The following is a 25,060-nucleotide window of genomic DNA, read 5'->3' as shown; positions in this document are numbered from 1 at the left end:
ATTATATCTTCTATTAAAGTAATTTTTACTTATTTTTCTCAGCTTATAAAATTATTCAAATTTATAGAAAAGTTGCAAAAAATACTACAGTGAACATTTGTATACCACCCAGATTCAACCGTTAACATTTTGTCATATTTGCTTTATCTATTTTTCTTTTTTTTGGGAGGGGTTTAAGCACTTTATATTTTATTTAATTTTTTAATCGGCTGTTATGGTGGTATGGTTTACATAAAATAAAATTCACCAGTTTTAAGGGTACAGTTTGATAACTTTCACAAATAATATACAGTTGTGTAATCATTACTATAATCATTATTGGATTATAGTTTTTAAAATCTTTTTTATGAGAACATTAAGTCTACTTTCTTAGAAAATGTCAGTTATTCAATAGTGTTATCAACTATAGTCACCATGTTTTACGTTAGATCTTTGGACCTTATTTATCTTATAGCTGAAAGTTTTGTTTTGTTTAGCTGAAAGTTTATAAAGTCTCTTCTCTATATTTTTTGCTGAACCATTTGAACATAAGTCTCCAACATTGATAATTCATCCCTGAGTACTTCAACATCTACCTTTTAAAAATAGGAGCCTCTCAAATTATGTAAATTTATATATATATAAAATTATGTATATATGTGTGTATATATATATATATATATATATATAATTACAATACCATTATCACAGCTAAGCAAATTAACAGTAATTCTCTTATATCATCTAATATCTAGTCCATAGTCAAGTTTCCCCATTGTCTCCAAAATGTCCTTTTAGCTCTTGTTTTCAATCTAGGACTATTCAAAGCTTGTGCATCCTTTGTACGTCCTCTAAACTGTAAATTAGGTCTAGGGGCTTGATTAAATTCATTTTAAACATTATTATGAGAATATTTCATGGATAATTACAAGTACTTTATGAAGAATTCTGTTCAGAGGCATATGATGTCAAGTGTCTTACTATTGGCAATGCCAGGTTTAATGACTCGGTTAAGGTGGTTACCACTAGCTCTCTCCACTATAAAGGCAAATTTTTGTCTTTACAATTAGCGAGTAGTCAATGAGGTGATGCCTAGACACAGCGTGACTATCTTTATTGTCCAACAAGCTTTCACATAATGGTTTTACTGAACTGATTGCCCTTACCTGAATCGGTCATTACATTGGAGATTGCACATGTTTTTCTACTACTGTCCTTCCTTCTGTATGTGTTAGCTGGCATTCTTTTGTAAAGGACTTTTTCTTATCAACTAGGAATGAATTACAGTCTTTCCTGAAAAGGCTGGGTAAATGTTTAATGTTAATGACCAATTTTCAGAGTAAGGAGTTGTGTTATTACATGTTGACATTGTATTGTTATTGGCAATATGTATTGGAGTGGAGTTACCCCCTGTGGAAGTAGCACATGAGTGTCGTTTCTGTTGTCCCACACCACCTCCAATATTATGATAAACTCATAGATTTTAATCTATTCAATCTACTCAGTGTTTTAAATTACTTGGTTTTTAAATATAAGGTAGATGTTTTAATTATTTTGCTTACTTTGTAAATTTCTAAGGGACATATACTCTTAGAGTATTCTTAAATAAAGGGGATCATTGATAAATGCCAACTTGGTTGGATAGTGTTTTTGTTTCAGTTTTTAGTGTATTTCCAGTGCTGGGTCTCTGAGATCTTTTTATGCTTAATAATGTTAAATATTAAATACAAAGTTTCTTTCTTTTGGTTGTATTTCTCCTCTCATGATTTAGAAAATAATAATTTTGCTTAATGCTGCTTTAAAAATTATGTGAAAACATGAATTTTACAGTTGCTAAGGTATATAAATAATAGTTCTGCTATTTTGATCATAGGATCTGTTCTCTGACTATAATTCTTGTCCTTCTAAATGGCATTTCCTGTAAGGCTAAGTCAGTTCATTAATTTTCAGAGGGAGCCATCTGTGGAAATAGTCACATTAAGGAAAGAAAAGCCTAAAAGCTATCCCCCTCCTCTTTTCAATCCAAATTTGAAAGGATGATTTACTTCAAAGTGATTGCTTCAACTTCAAAAAACTTCCCTATGAATGTTGTTGAGCTAGACATTCTCAATAAGGGGTACTTAACTGGAGCCACTGAATCTCCTATACATTGTAGAAAGCATTTTATTAGCCAAAGTTATATCCATTGCCAGTGGGGTGGGGAGTGGAATGGAAAAGAAATGTGAGTCTTTGAGATCAATAGTCTTTTCTTGATCTAAATAGTATGCATCACTTCATTTTAATGAATAATAAAATCTGTACCAAACAAGTCAATAACACTAGTTGGTGTGATAGTCCTTTGTTAAATTGTCTTGAAATTGTTTTTAACCATTACATTTATCATGGACCCTAGCAAGTAAAATTACCATGAAGTACATGGGATTTTCTTCATATTATGTTAGTCCTCTTAATGCATGTATCACCTATTCAGATTGTCCCTTATTAAATACAGCAAAAAGAATTTTTTAAGCAGTCTTTTCCTTTAAGAGTTTACATCTGATTTCATTGACATAAATTGAAAATAATTATATCACTAATACTAATCAGACCTAATGCTTGGTTTAATTTATGGTCATGCTTTATATACTTCAAACATTCCTTGTCATATATTGTAGAAGGTATGCTTTCTTTGTCATTAGAATACATATAAGGTCTAAAGCTTGTTTTTAGCCATCAACAATTTTGTCTTCATCCCTGATTAACAAGACTTTAGACCAGACACCTTTCAAAGAACTCATTTATCTTTACAACATGTTTGAGAGAAAGGTGTGAGTGAAATATTAGTGAAATATTATCTCTGCATTATAGATAAGAAAGCAGGCTCTTAGTTTTTTGTACTTGTATTTTATTTTTTAATTGTTTTTTGAAAAATTTCAAGATAATCTATAGAAAGAATAGTATAAATGAACTCATCTGTACCCTCACACATTTCCTCCACCGTCAGATTATTTTGAAGCAGATCCTAGCAATCGTATCATTTTACTTGTAAACATTACAACTGCTGTACTTAAAATTTATAGCCATACATAAAGTCAATATATCATCAAAAATCCAGACAGTGTTCAAATGTCTCAGTCTTGTAATTTTTTAAGCAACTTTTTGAATCAGGATCCAAATAGGACCATACATTGCATTGATTGATCAGTTCTCTTAAATCTCTTAGTCTGTTGGCTTTTATTCTACCCCCCTCTTTCTTTCGCTCTCTCTTTCCCCTACACATATACACACACAATTACACACAATTTGTTTGTTGAAGAAATTTGGTCATTTATCCTACAGAGTTTTTCGGAGTCTAGAATTTGCTGATTGCATCTTCAAGTTGTCTTTTTTCTTCTATTTCTGAATCAGATTTAGGTTGTTTGTTGGTTGGTTAGTAAGAATATGTCTTAGTACTTTTTTCAGGAGGTGTATAATAACGTCTGGGTCTCCCACTCATGTTAACATCCACTGATGAACATTGCTTAGATTCTTTATTTCATTAGGGATTGCAAACTGCTGCTATTTTAACATTCTTTCTTCATTTATTAGCTGGGACACCTCTACTTCATCAGCTGTTAGGTTGGAGGACAGTTTTTACAAGAAACCCAGGATAAAGGCTTGATTTTTTGCATTTATATACTAGTTACCAAAACTATGAGGCAGTTCCCTAGCATCCTTCAGAGGTGACCAATGAGTTAGTTTTTAAATATCATTATGAATTTGTGGATTTAAAGACTTGTCATGCATCAGTCCATTACCATTGTAATTCTCATTGATGTTCAGATTGTCCCATCCTTGGCTACTGGAAGCCTCTTCAAGTTTACTTTTGAGTCCTTTTGGTACAACCCTACTAATCTTTGATTTCTGGTAGGACAAGATGTTCCAGGCTCATCCTATATATTTCCTGGCCCAGGCTGGGAATAAGCCATTTCTCTAAAGAGTTCTGATTCCTTTTAGTAGGAAAGAGTATTTAGAAACTATAATCTGGGTATGTAGTAGACATTTTTAAAGTCATATAGTCAAAAGTAAAGTAGGAAACAATTTATAAATCTAGTTCTGATCTGGTAATTTTCCATTACTACAGAAATGGAGAGGTTGAAATACAGTTTTAATTCAAAAATAATGAAAAACCTAAAAGAAACTTTCCTTTGACTTCAGAGTTAATTATATTTTGTTACAAAATTAACTTCTCAGATTGTACTTTTCTTGACTTCACTTGGCCTTCTCGGGGTAACCATCGTCTCATGCAGTGGAAAATTGTAGTTCAATATGTGCCGATTGACAAAAGTAGAGCCAGCCAAGGATGAAAATTTCATCGTGAATAATCTCAAATCTATCTACATATCAATAGGAGTTGATTTTAAAGCCTCCCAAATCAACTAAAAAGGTTTGGAATTAGCAAAAGCAAAACAAGAAACTGACCTTGGAGAGAAGGCTTATCTCAGAACATGTTTTCTCATCTATAAATTAAAGAGTGGGTGGTGGATTATCTCTAGGATCTGAGTTTATCAATGTAAAACTTTTTATCATTATCTGAGTTATTCTTTTGTTATTCATTTATTCATCAAATGTTTTTCAATCACTTAGTGGGTACCAGGCAGTATTTTAGTTGGTGTAAATAAGGGGGCAAGAATACCAAGTTGCTTGCTTTCATACCCTGCTGAGAGGAGATACTTATCTATACATTGTGTGAGCCCATAATGATAACAGTCCTAAAATTCATCTTGTGTTTTCTAATCCATTCCTTGTTTGGGAAGTGAAGACCTGAGCACTATTATTGATACTTTGCCCACAGTGAAAAAAAAAATTGCACTAACTTTCTGACATTATCAGAAACTTTGTTTACTCACTTTTTCTTTGACATGCAGTTTTTTTGGTTGAAAAAATTTCCCATTAGTTAAATTATTTTGGATGATAAAATATAGAGGTTAATTCAGATGATCTGTGTTTCATTTGCACCTTTTAAAAACCTCTCGTGTTGTAAAACTTTAGCGGTATTTATGGTTACCAGAGTTAATGGAGTGTACAGTGTTTATATACTATTGTATTATTTTCTTTTTTTTTTTTTAATGGCTGAGTGATATTCCACACATATACATACACATGTTCCACATCTTCTTAACCCAGTAGTCTGTTGCTTGGGCACTTGGGTTGCTTCCATGTCCTGGCTGTTGTAAATAGTGCTTCTGTGAACACTGGGATGCACATATCTTTTCAAATTAGTGTTTTTGTTTTTTCTGGGTATATCCCAGGAGTGGAATTGGTGGATCATATGGTAGTTCTGTGTTTAGTTTTTTAAGGAACTTCCATACTGTTTTCCATAGTGGCTACACCAATTTACATTCCCACCAACAGTGTATGAGGGTTCCCTTTTCTCCACATTCTCTCCAACATTATTTGTAGATTTTTTGATGATAGCCATTCTGACAGGTGTGAGGTGATACCTCATTGTGGTTTTGATTTACATTTCTCTAATAATTAGTGATGTTGAACATCTTTTCATGTGCCTGTTAGCCATCTGTATGTCTTTGGAAAAATGTCTATTTAGGTCTTCTGCTCATTTTTTGATTGGGTTGTTTGGTCTTTTTTTTTCTTTTTTTTTGATTATTTATTTATTTATTTAAAAAATTTTTTTTGCTTTATAACAAATTTAATCAGTTATACATATACATATCCCCACCCTTTTGCGTCTCCCTCCCATCCTCCCTATCCCACCCCTCCAGGCGGTCACAAAGCACCGAGCTGATCTCCCTGTGCTATGCGGATGCTTCCCACTAGCTATCTACCTTACGTTTGGTAGTGTATATATGTCGATGCCGCTCTTTCGCTTTGTCACAGCTTATCCTTCCCCCTCCCCATATCCTCAAGTCCATTCTCTAGTAGGTCTGTGTCTTTATTCCTCTCTTACCCCTATGTTCTTCATGACATTTTTTTTTAATTCCATATATATGTGTTAGCATACGGTATTTGTCTTTCTCTTTCTGACTTACTTCACTGTATGACAGACTCTAGGTCTATCCACCTCATTACAAATAGCTCAGTTTCGTTTCTTTTTATGGCTGAGTAATATTCCATTGTATATATGTGCCACATCTTCTTTATCCATTCATCCGATGATGGACACTTAGGTTGTTTCCAGCTCCGGGCTATTGTAAATAGGGCTGCTATGAACATCTTGGTACATGTCTCTTTTTGAATTATGGTTTTCTCAGGATATATGCCCAGTAGTGGGATTGCTGGGTCATATGGTAGTTCTATTTGTAGTTTTTTAAGGAACCTCCATACTGTTCTCCATAGTGGCTGTACCAATTCACATTCCCACCAGCAGTGCAAGAGTGTTCCCTTTTCTCCACACCCTCTCCAGCATTTATTGTTTCTAGATTTCTGGATGATGGCCATTCTGACTGGTGTGAGATGATATCTCATTGTAGTTTTGATTTGCATTTCTCTAATGAGTAAAGATGTTGAGCATCCTTTCATGTGTTTGTTGGCAGTCTGTATATCTTCTGTGGAGAAATGTCTATTTAGGTCTTCTGCCCATTTTTGGATTGGGTTGTTTGTTTTTTTGTTATTGAGCTGCATGAGCTGCTTATAAATTTTGGAGATTAATCCTTTGTCAGTTGCTTCATTTGCAAATATTTTCTCCCATTCTGAAGGTTGTCTTTTGGTCTTGTTTATATTTTCCTTTACTGTGCAAAAGCTTTTAAGTTTCATTAGGTCTCATGTGTTTATTTTTGTCTTTATTTCCATTTCTCTAGGAGGTGGGTCAAAAAGGATCTTGCTGTGATTTATGTCATAGAGTGTTCTGCCTATGTTTTCCTCTAAGAGTTTGATAGTTTCTGGCCTTACATTTAGATCTTTAATCCATTTTGAGCTTATTTTTGTGTATGGTGTTAGGGAGTGATCTAATCTCATACTTTTACATGTCCCTGTCCAGTTTTCCCAGCACCACTTATTGAAGAGACTGTCCTTTCTCCACTGTACATTCCTGCCTCCTTTATCAAAGATAAGGTGACCATATGTCCGTGGGTTTAACTCTGGGCTTTCTATCCTGGTCCATTGATCTATCTTTCTGTTTTTGTGCCAGTACCATACTGTCTTGATTACTGTAGCTTTGTAGTATAGTCTAAAGTCAGGGAGCCTGATTCCTCCAGCTCCATTTTTTGTTCTCAAGATTGCTTTGGCTATTCGGGGTCTTTTGTGTTTCCATACAAATTGTGAAATTTTTTGTTCTAGTTCTGTGAAAAATGCCAGTGGTAGTTTGATAGGGATTGCATTGAATCTGTAGATTGCTTTGGGTAGTAGAGTCATTTTCACAATGTTGATTCTTCCAATCCAAGAACATGGTACATCTCTCCATCTGTTTGTATCATCTTTAATTTCTTTCATCAGTGTCTTATAATTTTCTGCATACAGGACTTTTGTCTCCTTAGGTAGGTTTATTCCTAGATATTTTATTCTTTTTGTTGCAATGGTAAATGGGAGTGTTTCCTTGATTTCACTTTCAGATTTTTCATCATTAGTATATAGGAATGCCAGAGATTTCTGTGCATTAATATTGTATCCTGCAACTTTACCAAATTCATTGATTAGCTCTAGTAGTTTTCTGGTAGCATCTTTAGGATTTTCTGTGTATAGTATCATGTCATCTGCAAACAGTGACAGCTTTACTTCTTCTTTTCCAATTTGGATTCCTTTTATTTCCTTTTCTTCTCTGATTGCTGTGGCTAAAACTTCCAAAACTAGGTTGAATAAGAGTGGTGAGAGTGGGCAACCTTGTCTTGTTCCTGATCTTAGTGGAAATGGTTTCAGTTTTTCACCATTGAGGACGATGCTGGCTGTGGGTTTGTCATATATGGCCTTTATTATGTTGAGGAAAGTTCCCTCTATGCCTACTTTCTCCAGGGTTTTTAACATAAATGGGTGTTGAATTTTGTCGAAAGCTTTCTCTGCATCTATTGAGATGATCATATGGTTTTTCTCCTTCAATTTGTTAATATGGTGTATCACGTTGATTGATTTGCGTATATTGAAGAATCCTTGCATTCCTGGGATAAACCCCACTTGATCATGGTGTATGATCCTTTTAATGTGCTGTTGGATTCTGTTTGCTAGTATTTTGTTGAGGATTTTTGCATCTATGCTCATCAGTGATATTGGCCTGTAGTTTTCTTTCTTTGTGACATCCTTGTCTGGTTTTGGTATCAAGGTGATGGTGGCCTCGTAGAATGAGTTTGGGAGTGTTCCTCCCTCTGCTATATTTTGGAAGAGTTTGAGAAGGATAGGTGTTAGCTCTTCTCTAAATGCTTGATAGAATTCGCCTGTGAAGCCATCTGGTCCTGGGCTTTTGTTTGTTGGAAGATTTTTTATCACAGTTTCAATTTCAGTGCTTGTGATTGGTCTGTTCATATTTTCTATTTCTTCCTGATTCAGTCTTGGCAGGTTGTGCATTTCTAAGAATTTGTCCATTTCTTCCAGGTTGTCCATTTTATTGGCATAGAGTTGCTTATAGTAATCTCTCATGATCTTTTGTATTTCTGCAGTGTCAGTTGTTACTTCTCCTTTTTCATTTCTAATTCTATTGATTTGAGTCTTCTCCCTTTTTTTCTTGATGAGTCTGGCTAATGGTTTATCAAGTTTGTTTATCTTCTCAAAGAACCAGCTTTTAGTTTTATTGATCTTTGCTATCGTTTCCTTCATTTATTTTTCATTTATTTCTGATCTGAATTTTATGATTTCTTTCCTTCTGCTAACTTTGGGATGTTTTTGTTCTCCTTTAACTAATTGCTTTAGGTGCAAGGTTAGGTTGTTTATTCGAGATGTTTCCTGTTTCTTAAGGTGGGATTGTATTGCTATAAACTTCCCTCTTAGAACTGCTTTTGCTGCATCCCATAGGTTTTGGGTCGTCGTGTCTCCATTGTCATTTGTTTCTAGGTATTTTTTAATTTCCTCTTTGACTTCTTCAGTGATCACTTCGTTATTAAGTAGTGTATTGTTTTGCCTCCATGTGTTTGTATTTTTACAGCTCTTTTCCTGTAATTGATATCTAGTCTCATAGCATTGTGGTCGGAAAAGATACTTGATACAATTTCAATTTTCTTAAATTTACCAAGGCTTGATTTGTGACCCAAGATATGATCTATCCTGGAGAATGTTCCATGAGCACTTGAGAAAAATGTGTATTCTGTTGTTTTTGGATGGAATGTCCTATAAGTATCAATTAAGTCCATCTTGTTTAATGTATCATTTAAAGCTTGTGTTTCCTTATTTATTTTCATTTTGGATGATCTGTCCATTAGTGAAAGTGGGGTGTTAAAATCCCCTACTATGATTGTGTTACTGTTGATTTCTCCTTTTATGGCTGTTAGTATTTGCCTTATGTATTGAGGTGCTCCTATGTTGGGTGCATAAATATTTACAATTGTTATATCTTCTTCTTGGATCGATCCCTTGATCATTATGTAGTGTCCTTCTTTGTCTCTTCTAGTAGTCTTTATTTTAAAGTCTATTTTGTCTGATATGAGAATTGCTACTCCAGCTTTCTTTTGGTTTCCATTTGCATGGAATATCTTTTTCCATCCCCTTACTTTCAGTCTGTATGTGTCTCTAGGTCTGAAGTGGGTCTCTTGTAGACAGCATATATATGGGTCTTGTTTTTGTATCCATTCAGCCACTCTGTGTCTTTTGGTGGGAGCATTTAATCCATTTACATTTAAGGTAATTATTGATATGTATGTTCCTATTCCCATTTTCTTAATTGTTTTGGGTTCGTTATTGTAGGTCTTTTACTTCTGTTGTGTTTCTTGCCTAGAGAAATTCCTTTAGCATTTGTTGTAAAGCTGGTTTGGTGGTGCTGAACTCTCTCAGCTTTTGCTTGTCTGTAAAGGTTTTAATTTCTCCATCAAATCTGAATGAGATCCTTGCTGGGTAGAGTAATCTTGGTTGCAGGTTTTTCTCCTTCATCACTTTAATTATGTCCTGCCACTCCCTTCTGGCTTGTAGAGTTTCTGCTGAGAGATCAGCTGTTATCCTGATGGGGATTCCCTTGTGTGTTATTTGTTATTTTTGCCTTGCTGCTTTTAATATGATTTCTTTGTGTTTAATTTTTGACAGTTTGATTAATATGTGTCTTGGCGTATTTCTCCTTGGATTTATTCTGTATGGGACTCTCTGTGCCTCCTGGACTTGATTAACTATTTCCTTTCCCATATTAGGGAAGTTTTCAACTATAATCTCTTCAAATATTTTCTCAGTCCCTTTCTTTTTCTCTTCTTCTTCTGGAACCCCTATAATTCGAATGTTGGTGCGTTTAATGTTGTCCCAGAGGTCTCTGAGACTGTCCTCTGTTCTTTTCATTCTTTTTTCTTTAGTTTGCTCTGCAGCAGTTATTTCCACTATTTTATCTTCCACCTCACTTATCCGTTTTTCTGCCTCAGTTATTCTGCTATTGATCCCATCTAGAGTATTTTTTATTTCATTTATTGTGTTTTTAATCGATGCTTGATTCATCTTTAGTTCTTCTAGGTCCTTGTTAACTGTTTCTTGCATTTTGTCTATTCTATTTCCAAGATTTTGGATCTTGGAAATAAAATCTTGGATCATCTTTACCATCATTATTCTGAATTCTTTTTCAGGTAGACTGCCTATTACCTCTTCATTTGTTAGGTCTGGTGGGTTTTTATCTTGCTCCTTCTCCTGCTGTGTGTTTTTCTGTCTTCTCATTTTGCTTATGTTACTGTGTTTGGGGTCTCCTTTTTGCAGGCTGCAGGTTCGTAGTTCCCGTTGTTTTTGGTGTCTGTCCCCAGTGGCTAAGGTTGGTTTAGTGGGTTGTGTAGGCTTCCTGGTGGAAGGGACTAGTGCCTGTGTTCTGGTGGATGAGGCTGGATCTTGTCTTTCTGGTGGGCAGGTCCACGTCTGGTGGTGTGTTTTGGGGTGTCTGTGGAGTTTTTATGATTTTAGGCCACCTCTCTGCTAATGGGTGGTGTTGTGTTCCTGTCTTGCTAGTTGTTTGGCATAGGGTGTCCAGCACTGTAGCTTGCTGGTCATTGAATGAAGCTGGGTGCTGGTGTTGAGATGGAGATCTCTGGAAGATTTTCGCCGTTTGATATTATGTGGAGCTGGGAGGTCTCTTGTGGACCAGTGTCCTGAAGTTGGCTCTCCCACCTCAGAGGCACAGCACTGACTCCGGGCTCCTCAATTTGGGATGATTTGTTGTCTATTCATGTATTCCACAGATGCAGGGTACATCAAGTTGATTGTGGAGCTTTAATCCGCTGCTTCTGAGGCTGCTGGGAGAGGTTTCCCTTTCTCTTCTTTGTTCTCACAGCTCCTGGGTCTCAGCTTTGGATTTGGCCCCGCCTCTGCGTGTAGGTCGCCGGAGGGCGTCGTCTGTTCTTCGCTCAGACAGGACAGGGTTAAAGGAGCAGCCTCTTCGGGGACTCTGGCTCACTCAGTCCGGGCGGGAGGGAGGGGCACGGAGTGCGGGCCGAGCCTGCAGCGGCAGAGGTCGGCGTGATGTTGCACCAGCCCGAGGTGCGCCGTGCGTTCTCCCAGGGAAGCCGCCCCTGGATCCCGGGACCCCGGCAGTGGCGGATTGCACAGGCTCCCGGAAGGGCAGTGTGGACAGTGACCTGCGCTCGCACACAGGCTTCTTGGCGGCGGCAGCAGCAGCCCCAGCGTCCCACGCCTGTCTCTGGGCTCCGCGCTTTCAGCCGCGACTCGCGCCCATCTGTGGAGCCCCTTTAAGCAGTGCTCTTAATCCCCTCTCCTCGCGCACCAGGAAACCAAGAGGGAAGAAAAAGTCTCCTGCCTCTTCGGCAGCTCCAGAGTTTTCCCGGACTCCCTCCCGGCTAGCTGTGGCGCATTAGCCCCCTTCAGGCTGAGTTCTCGCCGCCAGCCCCAGTCCTCTCCCTGTGCTCTGACCGAAGCCCGAGCCTCAGCTTCCAGCGCCGCCCGCCCCAGCAGGCGAGCAGACAAGCCTCTTGGGCTGGTGAGTGCCTCTCGGCACCGCTCCTCTGTGCGGGAATCTCTCCGCTTTCCCCTACCCAGGTATGTGGGGGAGTTTCTTGCCTTTTGGGAGGTCTGGGGTCTTCTGCCAGCGTTCAGTAGGTGTTCTGTAGGAGTTGTTCCACGTGTAGCAGTATTTCTGGTGTATCCGTTTTATTATTTTCTATTAGAAGGATATAAATGACCCAGTTTGTCAGATTTTCTACATAGTTATTTTTGTTTGAAATGGTATCCTGGTATTATTAATAATTGTACCTATTCATCTGTAAAAATTTCAACTTATTTAAAAGTTGAATCCATTCTAATTCTATATACAAAAGGTAGTCAGAAATTTATATTAAAATGGATTTGGGTGGAGGGAATCACAATTTCAGCAACAAGAATACTTCATATTTTATCATTCAGGTTTTTTTTTTTTTAATACAGCAATAGAGGGTTGTCCCCCCAGCCCTCCATCTCTGAGTCAGCTTTCATTTAGTCTGAAAGAAGCATATCAAAGATTCTTCTGAGAGCTTAAGTCATTCTCTGCTAGTGATAATAAACTTTATATTTAAAGAGGTTGATTACATGTTATCAGGCTCCAAAGATGCCATTTAGGCAGCATTTTTAAATACTGTATAAGTAATTACTTTAAAAAGTTAATTCACAAAGTTTATTACCAAGGAGTATAAAGTATAAAGGAGTATAAAAAGACCCTATTATGATAAAATTACAGTGTTGGCCATTAGTGTTAACAATCCTCTGAAGACACTCACATTCCTGCTTTTTAAAAAATGACAGGATAGACTGTCTCTAAGTTATCAATCCTTATATTTGGGAATACTTGAAAATTTCAAAGTTATGTTGCTACTTTATATAGCATACATTTTTTATCAAGTGAGTTTTGAATAGGAGTTCCTTCCTTCAGAAAAGAACTTCTTATGTAGCCTGTATGGTGTTCACCTGCCCATATTTACCTGTTTTTCAGGGAATGAACAGCTTTTCTTCCAAACTTTTTCCTACTTCTATAGTGTCCACATAGACATCATTAAATGTGTATTTTGGTGTGTGACTCTGCACACAGACTTTCTTCACTCTAAACTCAATGAAGTGAAGAATTTCTTCCCACTCTGAATCAGCTTTTGTAACTGCTAGCCAAGTATTCTTCTACATGCATTACAGTAAGCTTAACCATACTGCTCTAGAGCTGCTCTACCTGATACAGTAGCCACTAGCTACCAGTGGCTGTTAGGCACTTAGGATGTGGCCAGTCCAAGTTGAGATATGTTGTAAGTACAAAATACAGCCTGGATTTTGGCAGTGTAGTGTGAAAAAAGAATGTAAAATATCTCAAATTTTTCTTATCAATTACATGGTAAAATAATACTTTAAATATATGGGTTACAAAAAATACATTATTTTAAAATAATATATTAATTAATAATTACATAATTATTTTCACCAGTTTCATTTTACCTTTTTTAATGTGGTTACTAGAAAATCTTAAGTTACTTACATGGCTCACATTATATTTCTAACAAACAGCATTGCTGTAGAAAATGTCATGTCAATCATTATCCAGGCAGCCAAATCACTATCTTTGCTTAATAGATAGGTCTATTCCAGACTTTCTTTCCACGATTCCTTGGAAACTACATGTAGTTGCTCGCTTATCATGTGACTTAGCAGTGCCTGTGTGTGACTTGGGAATAGTCTCTTCTGCACATAGACACAAGAAGGATCACACAACGTCATACCTAGTACCACTCAGAAAAAAGGTTTAGACTATCAACGTGTATGAAACCATTGCCTTTGTTGTAAAATGTTGCATTCATCATTTTAAAAAATAATTTTTACCATTATAAAGGTTATATTACTTTATGGATCTTTACCTATGAGCTTTGTAGATGAATGTTACATATGAAATAAGTGTTAATGATGAAAGCCTGTTTGCTGTAGTAAACATTAATTTATGGTTTTACTGCTTTAATTGATAACACTGTATACTATGCATGAGTATTAGAATAAGAAACATACTTTACTGATTCTTCTATTATATTACTGTTGAAAATACAGTTAACATAACTCAGAGTTATAACATACTGTACTTGTTTTATTGCAAATTTTAAGACATATATAAAAGACAGCAAACTCCTACTTAAACTAAGAGATAGACACAGATTATGTTTTAATCTCATGTAATTTAACATAAGTGCTATATGTAGTATACTTTGAAATATTACTCAGTATTTTTAATATTAAGCATTTAAAAAATAACCTTCTAGATATGAGCTTGAATATTGAAAATTCTCAAAATTACATATTTTAAATTTCAGACGATCAGCAATAAGATTGTAATTGCATCTGGTATAAATATGGTAGCTAAGCAATAAAACATTTATTCGATCATTACAGAAATAGTCTCTTGTAAAACAACAGCTTTGTCTTAATATTTAGGAAACCAGAATTCGGGCAGTGGATAAGGATAAAAAGAAAAGGATCCATAATTTCTCTGTCATCAACCCTGTTGCCGGACAGGCTACAACTCATATTTTTGCAGCTGACAACAGAGAAGATCTTCAGAAGTGGATGGAAGCCTTCTGGCAGCATCTCTTTGATCTTAGTAAGTTGACATTTGGATTTTCTAGTAGTATATTCATGTAGCATGAAAGGATGTACATAGCAATCTAAATATTAAGATTATATTGTAATTGTATAGTTTGTATCAAGAATTTGTTATGCTCTTGAATGAAGTGGTAGTATATCATCAATGCATTGATGCTTTTTTCTCTCAATCTTTCCCCAGTGCATGACTGATTATAGTATAGTATACCTTTGAATTCCTAGTATACTTACCTGTTACTTTTAAGTTCTTCTGGTCCCTAAAACAACTAGACCACATTTTTTCAAAATATTCGGTCAAACTACTTAAGGCAGTGTGTTTGATCAAAGGGATAATAAACTACATGAGGAGTAAAAAACTTCTCTAGGGTAGTGATGATCATAAAATATTGAAATGTTCAAAAGGAGATTCATTTTTATGTAGGCTTCTGTTAACTCTCAATTCATTATTATATCATTTTGGACATCATCCAAAGAGATTTTTTTTTAACTGCACATATGGTTTTTCCGTTTCAATAATACAGTTCAATGGCATGGATTATAAAAACAATGTGATAGTAACGTAATAGAGTCCTAGTATGTAAAATATGTGAAGTTCTAATATTCGCAATTTAAGGAGGAATTTTATCAACAGGAAAATATTGAAATTGTATATTGAAGGTGTAGACTATTGATAATGGCTGTTTCTAAGCAAACTAAGCTTACTGTAGATTCAATCAGGATTTTATGTCTTAAGAATACTTTTCTACAGAACTGAAAAGTAGAGCCATTTCCAAGCAATAGAAAGTTATTTCTGCAACTCCTAGAAATAATCCTGGAGATATTTTAGGACATCTTAGGAGCTGTTACTGAGAACTCTAAAAACAGTTAATATCTGCAGTCCTCAGATTAATTTTTATAAGCCTTCTCTGATCCATGGCCTGGTCAGTTATTACACTGATGGTTGAGGAGGGGGAAGAAAAGGGATCTAAATTTATTGATTACCTTCCACATACCATATGGCTTCATTTATTTTTCATAACAACCCAGTGAGGTAGAATTTTTTTCCCACTGCTCTAAAGATGAGAAAATTGAGGCCTGAAAAGATTACAGGTTTATTGCAGGGAACCAGAGGACTCTCTCCATGGCTTTCTTGGATTCTTTAGAACTTGTTTTCCTTAAGTACTGTCCTTTGGCACTCAGTAGATATTTAAATATTTTTTCCAGGCTTATTAGCATGCGCTACATTTCTTTATTTTAAAATTTCAGCTGATCTTAGGTGTGTAACTTAAAAGACAACAACTTCCTTTCATTTGCTGATCACAGCTAAAACTTTAACCGCTCTCCTAAATGCTCTGATTTAGAGAGTCTGTCTTATAAAAGACTGTGTTACTTTTAGAAATGATTCTGGCATTTTATAATTTTTATGTAGACAAAAACAGGAAGGAGGAGTAAAGGAAGGTAAAAATGCCAGAATATTATAGTCTGGATATCAACTACTACTAGATGATCTCATGTTTTCATTCCCCAAATTATGTAAAATAATTTATCATGCTAAAAGAGGGACTTAGAGGGATAAGGATCTCATGACATTTTTATACTGTCAAAGTGATAAGAAAGTGATGACGACTAGGTTCTCAGGTCTGGCTACTTTTTTAGTATTTAATGCTTTGGGGATAAAATCTGCCAATCTATCTAATTTTTAAAGTATAAGTTCTATTACATTTGCTGTTTAGAATTCATTGTGTAAGATATGAAGGTATGAAGCAAAGATGGAAGGGTTTATACTATCCTGAAGATTGACTTGTACTTAAAAATTTTTACCCTCCTAGTGATAAGTGTAGCCTCTTGTGATCTTAGGTGAAATATGATGTGTAGAACAAAGTAGAGGATAGATATCCAGGGCAGAATAAAGTAACAGTAATTTAATACTTAGAACAAATTTCAATTACTTGACTTAGCTTAAGAGTATAAAATCGTGAGGGTGAGATAACTGGAAATCATGAGAAAACACTAATGGAACTCGGTGTGTTTAGCCTGTGGAAGAACAGCCTAAGGAGTGAAGGTTGGGAGGCAAGGGGGAGGTAATAGCTAATTTTTAATATTTGAGAGCTAACAAACATGTAAAAGAGGAATGACACTTGCTTTGGACGATCAAATAGGGTAGAGCTAGGAATGGTGAGTCAAAGATAGATTTTTTTCAAATATTTAATAATATAAATACTGAGTTAAATAAGCAGCTTGACTGGGAACATTGTAACAATAAATATGGTGGGAAACATCTTCAATATACAGATTTTATGTGAACAAAATGTATCCATTTAATATTTCATATTGGGCCTTTATTTTTATGTTAGCATATTAGTATTACATTTACCTGTGCATGGTAAAATTTATTTACTGGTAAAATAAATGTTTAATTGTAACATCTTGACCAGTGAACATACCACATTTATACCTATGACTCTGTAATACATGGGATAATGTGGCTTTATATTCCAGTTTTCAACATGGTTAGTATTCTGCTATCAGTTTAACAATGAGAAGCTTTCATCTATCAATAGAGAAAAAAATACTGCACTACATAACTTGTCTAGGGTTTGACAGAGAATTGTTTGCTGGTTTAAAGTGTTTCATTACTTTCCCAGTAGATAAGGCCTTTTTTTCCTGCCCCCAAGAAGGAAAGGCTGGCTTTTACATATTCATCTAAAAAAGTAGAAAGGAGGAATAAGTTATCAGATCTCAGATCCTACTAGATTTAAATTCTACAGAGCAACCTCTGAAGCCTCAAACTCAAGATTTTATTCCCTTTATAAATTGCTGTGTGAGTTATTTTGAAAATTTTACCATATTCTATACTTAGCATTGTAATAAAACACACTGAAAGTTTTTTTTTCATGTTTCTTAACTATTTTTTATGTTTCTAAGCATACTGAAAGGTTTTTTTTATGTTTCTTAACTATTAGGTGGTGGATTTAAAATTTATGCATATATTACCTTATTAACATGACAGTAAATTGGACTTAAAACAACAAAAATAGATAATTTGACTAAACATGAAGTGTCTTTAATTTTTAAGCCACGGAAAATAAGTTGGATATTGAATATGGAGGTTGAGAATTAATAAGAGAGAAATATAGATCATAAATCAGTATAAAAGGCACCTGTATATTACATTTACTTTTCTGCTAATGTAAGATAGAATATAAGAATGGTAAACCTCCATAACTTACTTTTATAATGAATATATAGACACAAAGTTTCTAGCACAGCTGTTACCCAGCATGCAGGTCCACAATAAAGACGGAAAGGTTCAATTTTTTTTACACCCACTCAGGAGAAATAAATCTGAGAATTTTATTTTGAGATGAACATAGTAAAACATAATTACAAGAAAAATTAATGTTGTCCACACTTTTAAAATTTAACTTAATTGAAACAACTTATTCAAGAGTATTTTTATTATTATTCTGAATGCCTAATGGCTTTATTTAAAGTGTCCTTCCTAAAACAGATTAGATCCAGTTAGAATTTTGAGTGATCTGTCTTTATAGTAACAGGTTTTTATATACCCTAACTAAAATGAAAATACAGCATTTTTCTAGTTTCCTGATTTTTGAAAGGGCATGATAATCATCTTAAGAGGTCATTTTTCTATAAGCAACTCTTATTTCTTAATTAAAATTTTCAAAGTTAAAATCATTTTTGAGAACCACTACTCCTTACGTTTTTTTCTACTTCCTTCTAGGTAACTATATTTCAGTTAATTTTTACCTTTCAACTGTCTTAAATACTGGATGTTTTTTTTGTTTGTTTGTTTGTTTTTTTAATTTAATTTTATTTTTTTTTATTTTACAAATTTAATCAGTTATACATATACATATGTTCCCATATCCCCTCCCTTTTGCGTCTCCCTCCCACCCTGGATGTTTTTATTTAATATTTAAAATGAGAGAATTTATACCAACCTTTGCTGTAAACAGACATTTTAGTTATTGACCATCTAGTGGAGTAGTATAGTATTTAATAGCCTACAGATCTTAGCTTAATATCTGTTCATAGAGATTTATATTTAAAATAGAGTACTTTTATGCCTAGACTTAGACTTTGAAATCATGGGAAGTACTAGGATTTTATAGCTTCTTTAAGATAATGCTTTATAAATTCACTTACTTTTCAAAGCAAAAAATATGTTAATGTCTGTTGAAAATTAAATATACATCTTCACATTTATGTTTTAAACTAGCGTGCCTTTTTCTGTCTTTCTTAGGCCAATGGAAGCATTGTTGTGAAGAACTTATGAAAATTGAGAGTATGTCACCACGGAAACCACCTTTGTTCTTGACAAAAGAGGCAACCTCAGTCTACCATGATATGAGTAAGTGGGGTTTGTCTTTTCTAAGCTGCAGGGTAACAAAAACAACATTGTCCTTACTCAAGCAGCTTATTCTGTTGACATTAAAATGCTAAAATTTTCAGGGCACAGTCAAAATGAATGAAAAAAGACTATGATTATAGTCTAAGGAACTCATGTTTAATAGATGAATTAATACAAAATTAATGAATACACATTTTTCATAGTTTGAATGCTTAAGATCAAACAAAAATGTTAAGGCTTCAAAATGAATAAGGGTGCACTGAAAATAAATATTAGCTGAGTAGCTGATGAAAATTCTGAAATGTAAACTTGAGATTCTAAAATATAATTATGTTCAGTAATTTTTTTCCATATTTTATTAAATTTATTTTAAAGTAGCATTGATAAATTAATATTAATAAATGGGCCCTTTCATCTCAGGCCAAAAAATTGGTTAAGTTTAATACTTTGGAAAATTTTAAATTTCTAGACTCATTAATATTCCATTTTCCCACACTTTGAAGGGTATTTGTCTTTGTGGGATTGCCTCAGTGAATAGTGTTGTGAACAAGCACAGTCAGAGCTAAATTCTCGTGTATTTTTCCACCAGTGTCCCTGCACTTACATATACCTTAAAATGTTGGATTTAAAATGAAACATTTGAGTTTACACATTTGAATATATCATGTAATAGACGTTTATCTGTGTTCTATTTTTCCCAAGGATCATAACCAAAGTGGTATTAGGACTTCACTCTGTTTCCATGGGTTTTTTGTTTCGGATTTTTCCCCTATTACAGAGACTGCTGGTCTACAGGAAAGAATACTAATCCAGTTACATTTTCCCAGTTTACATATCAGAGTTTTATAAAAGGGAATCCACTCTTACCTAGAAGTCAGAATAGATTTTAAATCCAACAAAAGATATTTTATAAATACTTAACCTGTAGAATTCAAAAAAATTCTGACGTAGCTCCACTCCTTTGAAAGCTGGATTTTACACATTTGTTTAGGCTTATCTTTAAGTGTGTGTGTGTGTGTGTGTGTGTGTGTGTGCAGTGCACAGTACATGATCTCCTTATTTTTATTTTATTTTATTTTTTAAATTAATTAATTTATTTTTGCGGTACACGGGCCTCTCACTGTTGCGGCCTCTCCCGTTGCGGAGCACAGGCTCCGGATGTGCAGGCTCAGCGGCCATGGCTCACGGGCCCAGCCGCTCCGCGGCATGTGGGATCTTCCCAGACCGGGGCACGAACCCGTGTCCCCTGCATCGGCAGGCGGACTCTCAACCACTGTGCCACCAGGGAAGCCTGGTCTTATTTTTTGGTTCCATTAGTTCGGTTATTTTTACAAGTAAACACATTAAAAAAAAAAAAAAGCACTTGCTTATTCTAGTCTGTTTTTGATAACTATTTTAGATAACATTGTAATAACTTTCTTGGGCAAAGCATATACTGCTTTTGAATTTTTTCCCATGTATTTTTTCTTAAAATTATTACAGGCATTGATTCACCTATAAAACTTGAAAGTTTAACTGATATAATACAAAAAAAATTTGAACAGACAAATGGAGAGTTCCTTATTGGTCAGCATGAAGAATCCTCACCACCTCCTTGGGCCACACTCTTTGATTGTAATCACCAAGTTGTCATCAAGAAAAAGGTATTATCTCCTGCAAGCAAGCAGTTACATGATGGGAAAGGGAAAAAGAGACGAGCTCCCCTTCCTCCTTCTGGTAAAGCTGCCTTCGGCTTAAAAACACAGAGCAACACAGATCAATTGGTTAAGGACAACCGGGAAAAAACAAGCGTATCTCAGACCTCGCCTTTGGATACCAAATTATCAACCCTAATGCATCACTTACAGAAACCAATGGCTGCTCCTCGAAAACTTCTTCCTCCCAGGAAAAATAGTTTAACTGATGGTGAGCACACAGACACTAAAACCAGTTTTGAAGCCAAGCCAGTGCCAGCTCCACGGCAGAAATCTATCAAACACATTTTGGACCCTAGATCATGGTTGCCGGCACATGTGTAGAAAACCCTTAATGTCTAAGACATTTTACAAAATCTGTAACTGTGAGGCTTAATTCAGAAGCACTATAGATGTAGTAATATGTAATTATGTAGGTAAATATGACAGTGATTTACATCAATAATTAATAAGCTATTAGTTGTAAAAAATGTTTTATAATGAAGAAATGGATTTCTCTAACAGAGTGCAGGAGGCAGTTTCTAGACAATATCCCAATTGTTGGAAGGGTTAATTTATTCCTAAGTTAGTACCAGGCAATGAACAAGCACTAGGCAGAAGAAAGCATTAAAATTTCTTTGGGGAGGGACTGTCTAGTAATTTAAAATGTGTTAAATAAGTGCCATATTCTCATTGTGAGAATTTTAATACTAATGGAATGTTTCAAAAGTTTTATTCAAACCACAAATTATAGAATCCACCCAAGAAAATTTCTTCTTAGCATTCTGGAATTCTCATCTAATGGTCCACTGGCTCTCATCTATTGTTTAACTCACTAGTTAACTCAGTGACCTTTCAGATTCCTGAGATAAATTTTGGAATATTAAATTCTTCATTTTTAAAGGGAATATGTATTGTGCTGTTCAAAGTTGTTTCCTTGATGAGCCCTGAAATCCTATTGACATTAACTCTCATAAGTAAAGCAAAACATTTTTTAGTTTAAGGAACAGGTAGATGAAATGTACTTTACTCCCACTTTTCTATGCATGGTACTAATTTCTACTGTGACTTTGGCATTTGGGGAAGTGAGTAGCTGATTAACACCTTAAGATTCATTCAGTACTTATTTAAAAAGCAGATGGCCAATTCAAAATATCAGAAAAGTTGGCCATGATAATAATTTTCAGAATTAATCCATCTAAAAAATTTTAATTAGATTTCCTTTTTCTAGTAAGGGTTCATGTCTGCTACTGATATTTGTCATTAAAAGTCATACTCTTACAATAATAACATTGGAATCATTTCCATAGGAGGTAATTTCCATAGCAACTAATCATAGTGACACAAACAAGATTATGAAATCAAGTGATGAATAAATAGCAACAGAATGAATACCTCAAAGGAACAAAAAAATCAATTTTCTTAATAATTATGCTTCTTATAAGCAACAGCTAGACAATTTTAAAAATCTAATCAGAATTTCCAAGTAAAATGAAACAGTTTCCATAAGGTGTCAGCAACAGCACTAAAAATCTCAAATCACACTGAACCCTAAATGTCATTGCAACAAATGAAAATATAAGAATTAAATTACTGCCCTGTGTATAATCTCTAGAGATCTTTTTAAAGCTTGTAGGAACTCTATTTGGATCAGAACTACATTATTTCAAAGTAAAATGAACACTTGACAAAAAATAACATTAATTTAAATGGAGCCTTTCATTATTTTTAGATAGCGGAGTCTTTTTTCATTTATGTAGAATGATGTAACTGCCAGGTTACTTTTGTGTTTACCCAGGACTCCTAGTAAGAATTGGGACTCAAGGGAGTAATGATACAAAAGGTCTCTTGTGACTGTCGACACCAGGATAGACATAGCATTTGATGAGAAGGAAATCTTATATGCTTGCCTGATAGAATTTAGAGACAATCAAGTGTATGAAAACCTAAAAAGGTAGGATTAATTTGTTTTTTCTAACTAGAAGGCTCTCGTAAATCTCAGTTGTGATTGCCAGTTCAGTAAATGACATTAAAAATCTAATGGGTATTATTTTGTTTATTTTTTAAACCTCACTGCTGTTTTTGACAGCATTTTGACTGTCGTTGCCATTAAATTATTGAGCTAGAAGATGCTGCAGGAAAAATTGTTTCTGAAACTAGCATCTAAGCATTCTTGGTTTTTTTGTTTTTTGTTTATTTTTTAGTTAAAGCCTTTCTTAGAACAAACCAGTGTTAAAACTTCCAAATTATATTCTTGTCATTTCTCCTTATGCGTATTATATCAAGAAGGATTTAAGTTGTACAGGAAACAGAATTTGTTCTTAGAGAAATTACCTAGCAGTTGTGCCCTTAGTGGGCACTTTGAAACAAGCCTGAAGCCCATCTTCCTAGAAACATTTAGGCGAAGCCTGACCAGGGACCACCTCCCCCCAAAATTATTTAGGCTGTTTCTGGGGTCCCATCTTACTGTATGTTACAAAGCCTTTAAAATCCGACTGTAGTCTTCAGCTGTACTTCTTTTGACATGGTACTCATTAGATGTTAGTTCTCCCCACTCTCCACTCCCCTCGAAAGGTATAATAAAAAGTTAAGGATCTTTCCCTCCTGTCCTCCCTCCCTCTCTCCCTTCCTTCCACAGTTAAACAAAAATCTAAAAATACTGAGTTAAACACTTTGTCAAGGATCTTGTCAAAAGAACTATTTGTTTTCTCATTTCCTAAACCGGAAGTTTATGACAGAGAAAAATATACCATGTAATAAAAACATTTCAGCTTTTTATGAGCTGGCTTTTTACATTCCTTGTTTGTCCTTTTCATTTGTTTCTTGATATATGAAGACTATATACTTGAAACAAGGAGTTAGCTGTCAGATCTTGATAATAATGTTATAATTGGAGATACATAATAGAGAGAATAGGTATTTTATTATAATTCAGATGATCTGATAATAATATCTTAGAAAATTACATTTCAAGCTCTGGGATATAAATTACTTAAAACATCATTAAGATAGTATTTTAATTGCTACAAAGTAATGAGCTTTTTATTTAAACATCTTGCAAGGACAAAGAAAGCATTTTGTTATTATAAATGCACACCTCCTAAGGTAAACAGTCTTTAAAAATATCAGGCATGCCAACTCTTGGTTAGTTTTGTTAAATCCTCCCTAACTGTCTGCAGTGCCCCCCTGACTTCTTTTAAATGGATGTGCATGTATGTGGAAAACTAAATCCATTTATTATAAATGCCTTATCTTTACCCTTTAGGTTCCTACTAAATGTATTTTACCGGGTACTGTTTATTAAAATGGAAGCTGCCTTGATTTAAAGACAGTTCACGTAAGGTAGATTAAGCAGTCAAGTATTTCTTTAGGCTTATGTTCAGCTCCTCAGCCACCTACTGAGAAGTTAATTAATTCAGTACAAAATGAAATTATAGGGCAGTTTGGTGCAGTTTATGTTAAATGCCATTTGAATGTAATCACCTGTGTTACCTTGAACGAGGAACAACCATACTAGATAGAGATAGAATGCTGCACCATGAGCAAGAGAAGTGCTTTGGCAGGAAAAATATCTGTCCCTGTGGTTAGAATTTATCAAAACTCATTGTCTTTTTTTTTTTTTTTTTTTTTTTTTTGCGGTACGCGGGCCTCTCACTGTTGTGGCCTCTCCCATTGCGGAGCACAGGCTCCGGACGCGCAGGCCCAGCGGCCATGGCTCACAGGCCCAGACGGTCCGCAGCATGTGGGATCCTCCCGGACCGAGGCACGAACCCGTGTCCCCTGCATCGGCAGGCGGACTCTCAACCACTGCGCCACCAGGGAAGCCCAAAACTCATTGTCTTTTTAAAGAGTGAATTATTGAACAGTACTTAAACTTTAACTGATGACCATTTATATTCTCATAGTTGTCTTTGGTGTTCTATTAGTCTTAAACTACAATGTAGATAGAGTTGACTTTTTGCATTTACATTTCAAAGACATTACTATTTGTAAATGTTTACATGTTTATGTGTAACTGCTTCATTGCTAATAATAGTTATAATAAAAATGGTTTATTCTGTATCATGCATATTCTAAGTTAATACTAGAAAATTGTTACCTTTGAATTTTTAAGAGACGAGATTTCAGTTGAAAATATGGTCAGATATGTTATTTTCTATGACATACTTGTATCATTGGCATTGTTTATAATTTTTATTTTTTAATTAAATGTGGGTCAAGCTTCTGGATTAAAAAGTATTATATCATGGATACATATATATATATATTTATATATATATTTTTTTAAGTATTAGAGATTGAAAAGGAAGCCAAGGTCATGTGATTAAAACTTCTATATTTTAGAAGAAGTGATTCATGAAAACATTTTCTAGATTTTTCCTTTAGGTACCCCCTAAAGGAAAACAGACTGGGCTATAGACTGATA

At 34.8% G+C, this 25,060-nt stretch overlaps 1 protein-coding gene across 8 annotated transcripts in view; it reads left to right on the top strand.

Annotated features, from left to right (window-relative positions):
- The window catches only part of RTKN2 (rhotekin 2), an 89,234-nt gene extending 64,692 nt beyond the window's left edge, over window positions 1-24,542 (top strand). For 3 of the 8 annotated variants that reach the window (XM_060108828.1, XM_060108845.1, XM_060108851.1), the window contains 3 exons: window positions 14,440-14,605; window positions 18,854-18,961; window positions 20,444-24,276. In XM_060108828.1, the coding sequence (XP_059964811.1) occupies window positions 14,440-14,605; window positions 18,854-18,961; window positions 20,444-20,979 (810 nt within the window). In that variant the 3' untranslated portion in view covers window positions 20,980-24,276. Of the gene's footprint in view, window positions 1-14,439; window positions 14,606-18,853; window positions 18,962-20,443; window positions 24,277-24,319 lie in introns of those variants that run through there. The other 5 variants (XM_060108866.1, XR_009533410.1, XM_060108844.1 and 2 more) reach the window with 5 other exon arrangements.
- Window positions 24,543-25,060: the final 518 nt, after the last annotated feature.

Source organism: Mesoplodon densirostris, chromosome 1 (assembly GCF_025265405.1).
Source record: "Mesoplodon densirostris isolate mMesDen1 chromosome 1, mMesDen1 primary haplotype, whole genome shotgun sequence".
Taxonomy (NCBI): domain Eukaryota; kingdom Metazoa; phylum Chordata; class Mammalia; order Artiodactyla; family Ziphiidae; genus Mesoplodon; species Mesoplodon densirostris.
Note: the sequence above shows the minus strand (reverse complement) of the source record. Positions and strands in the feature narration are given on the sequence as shown.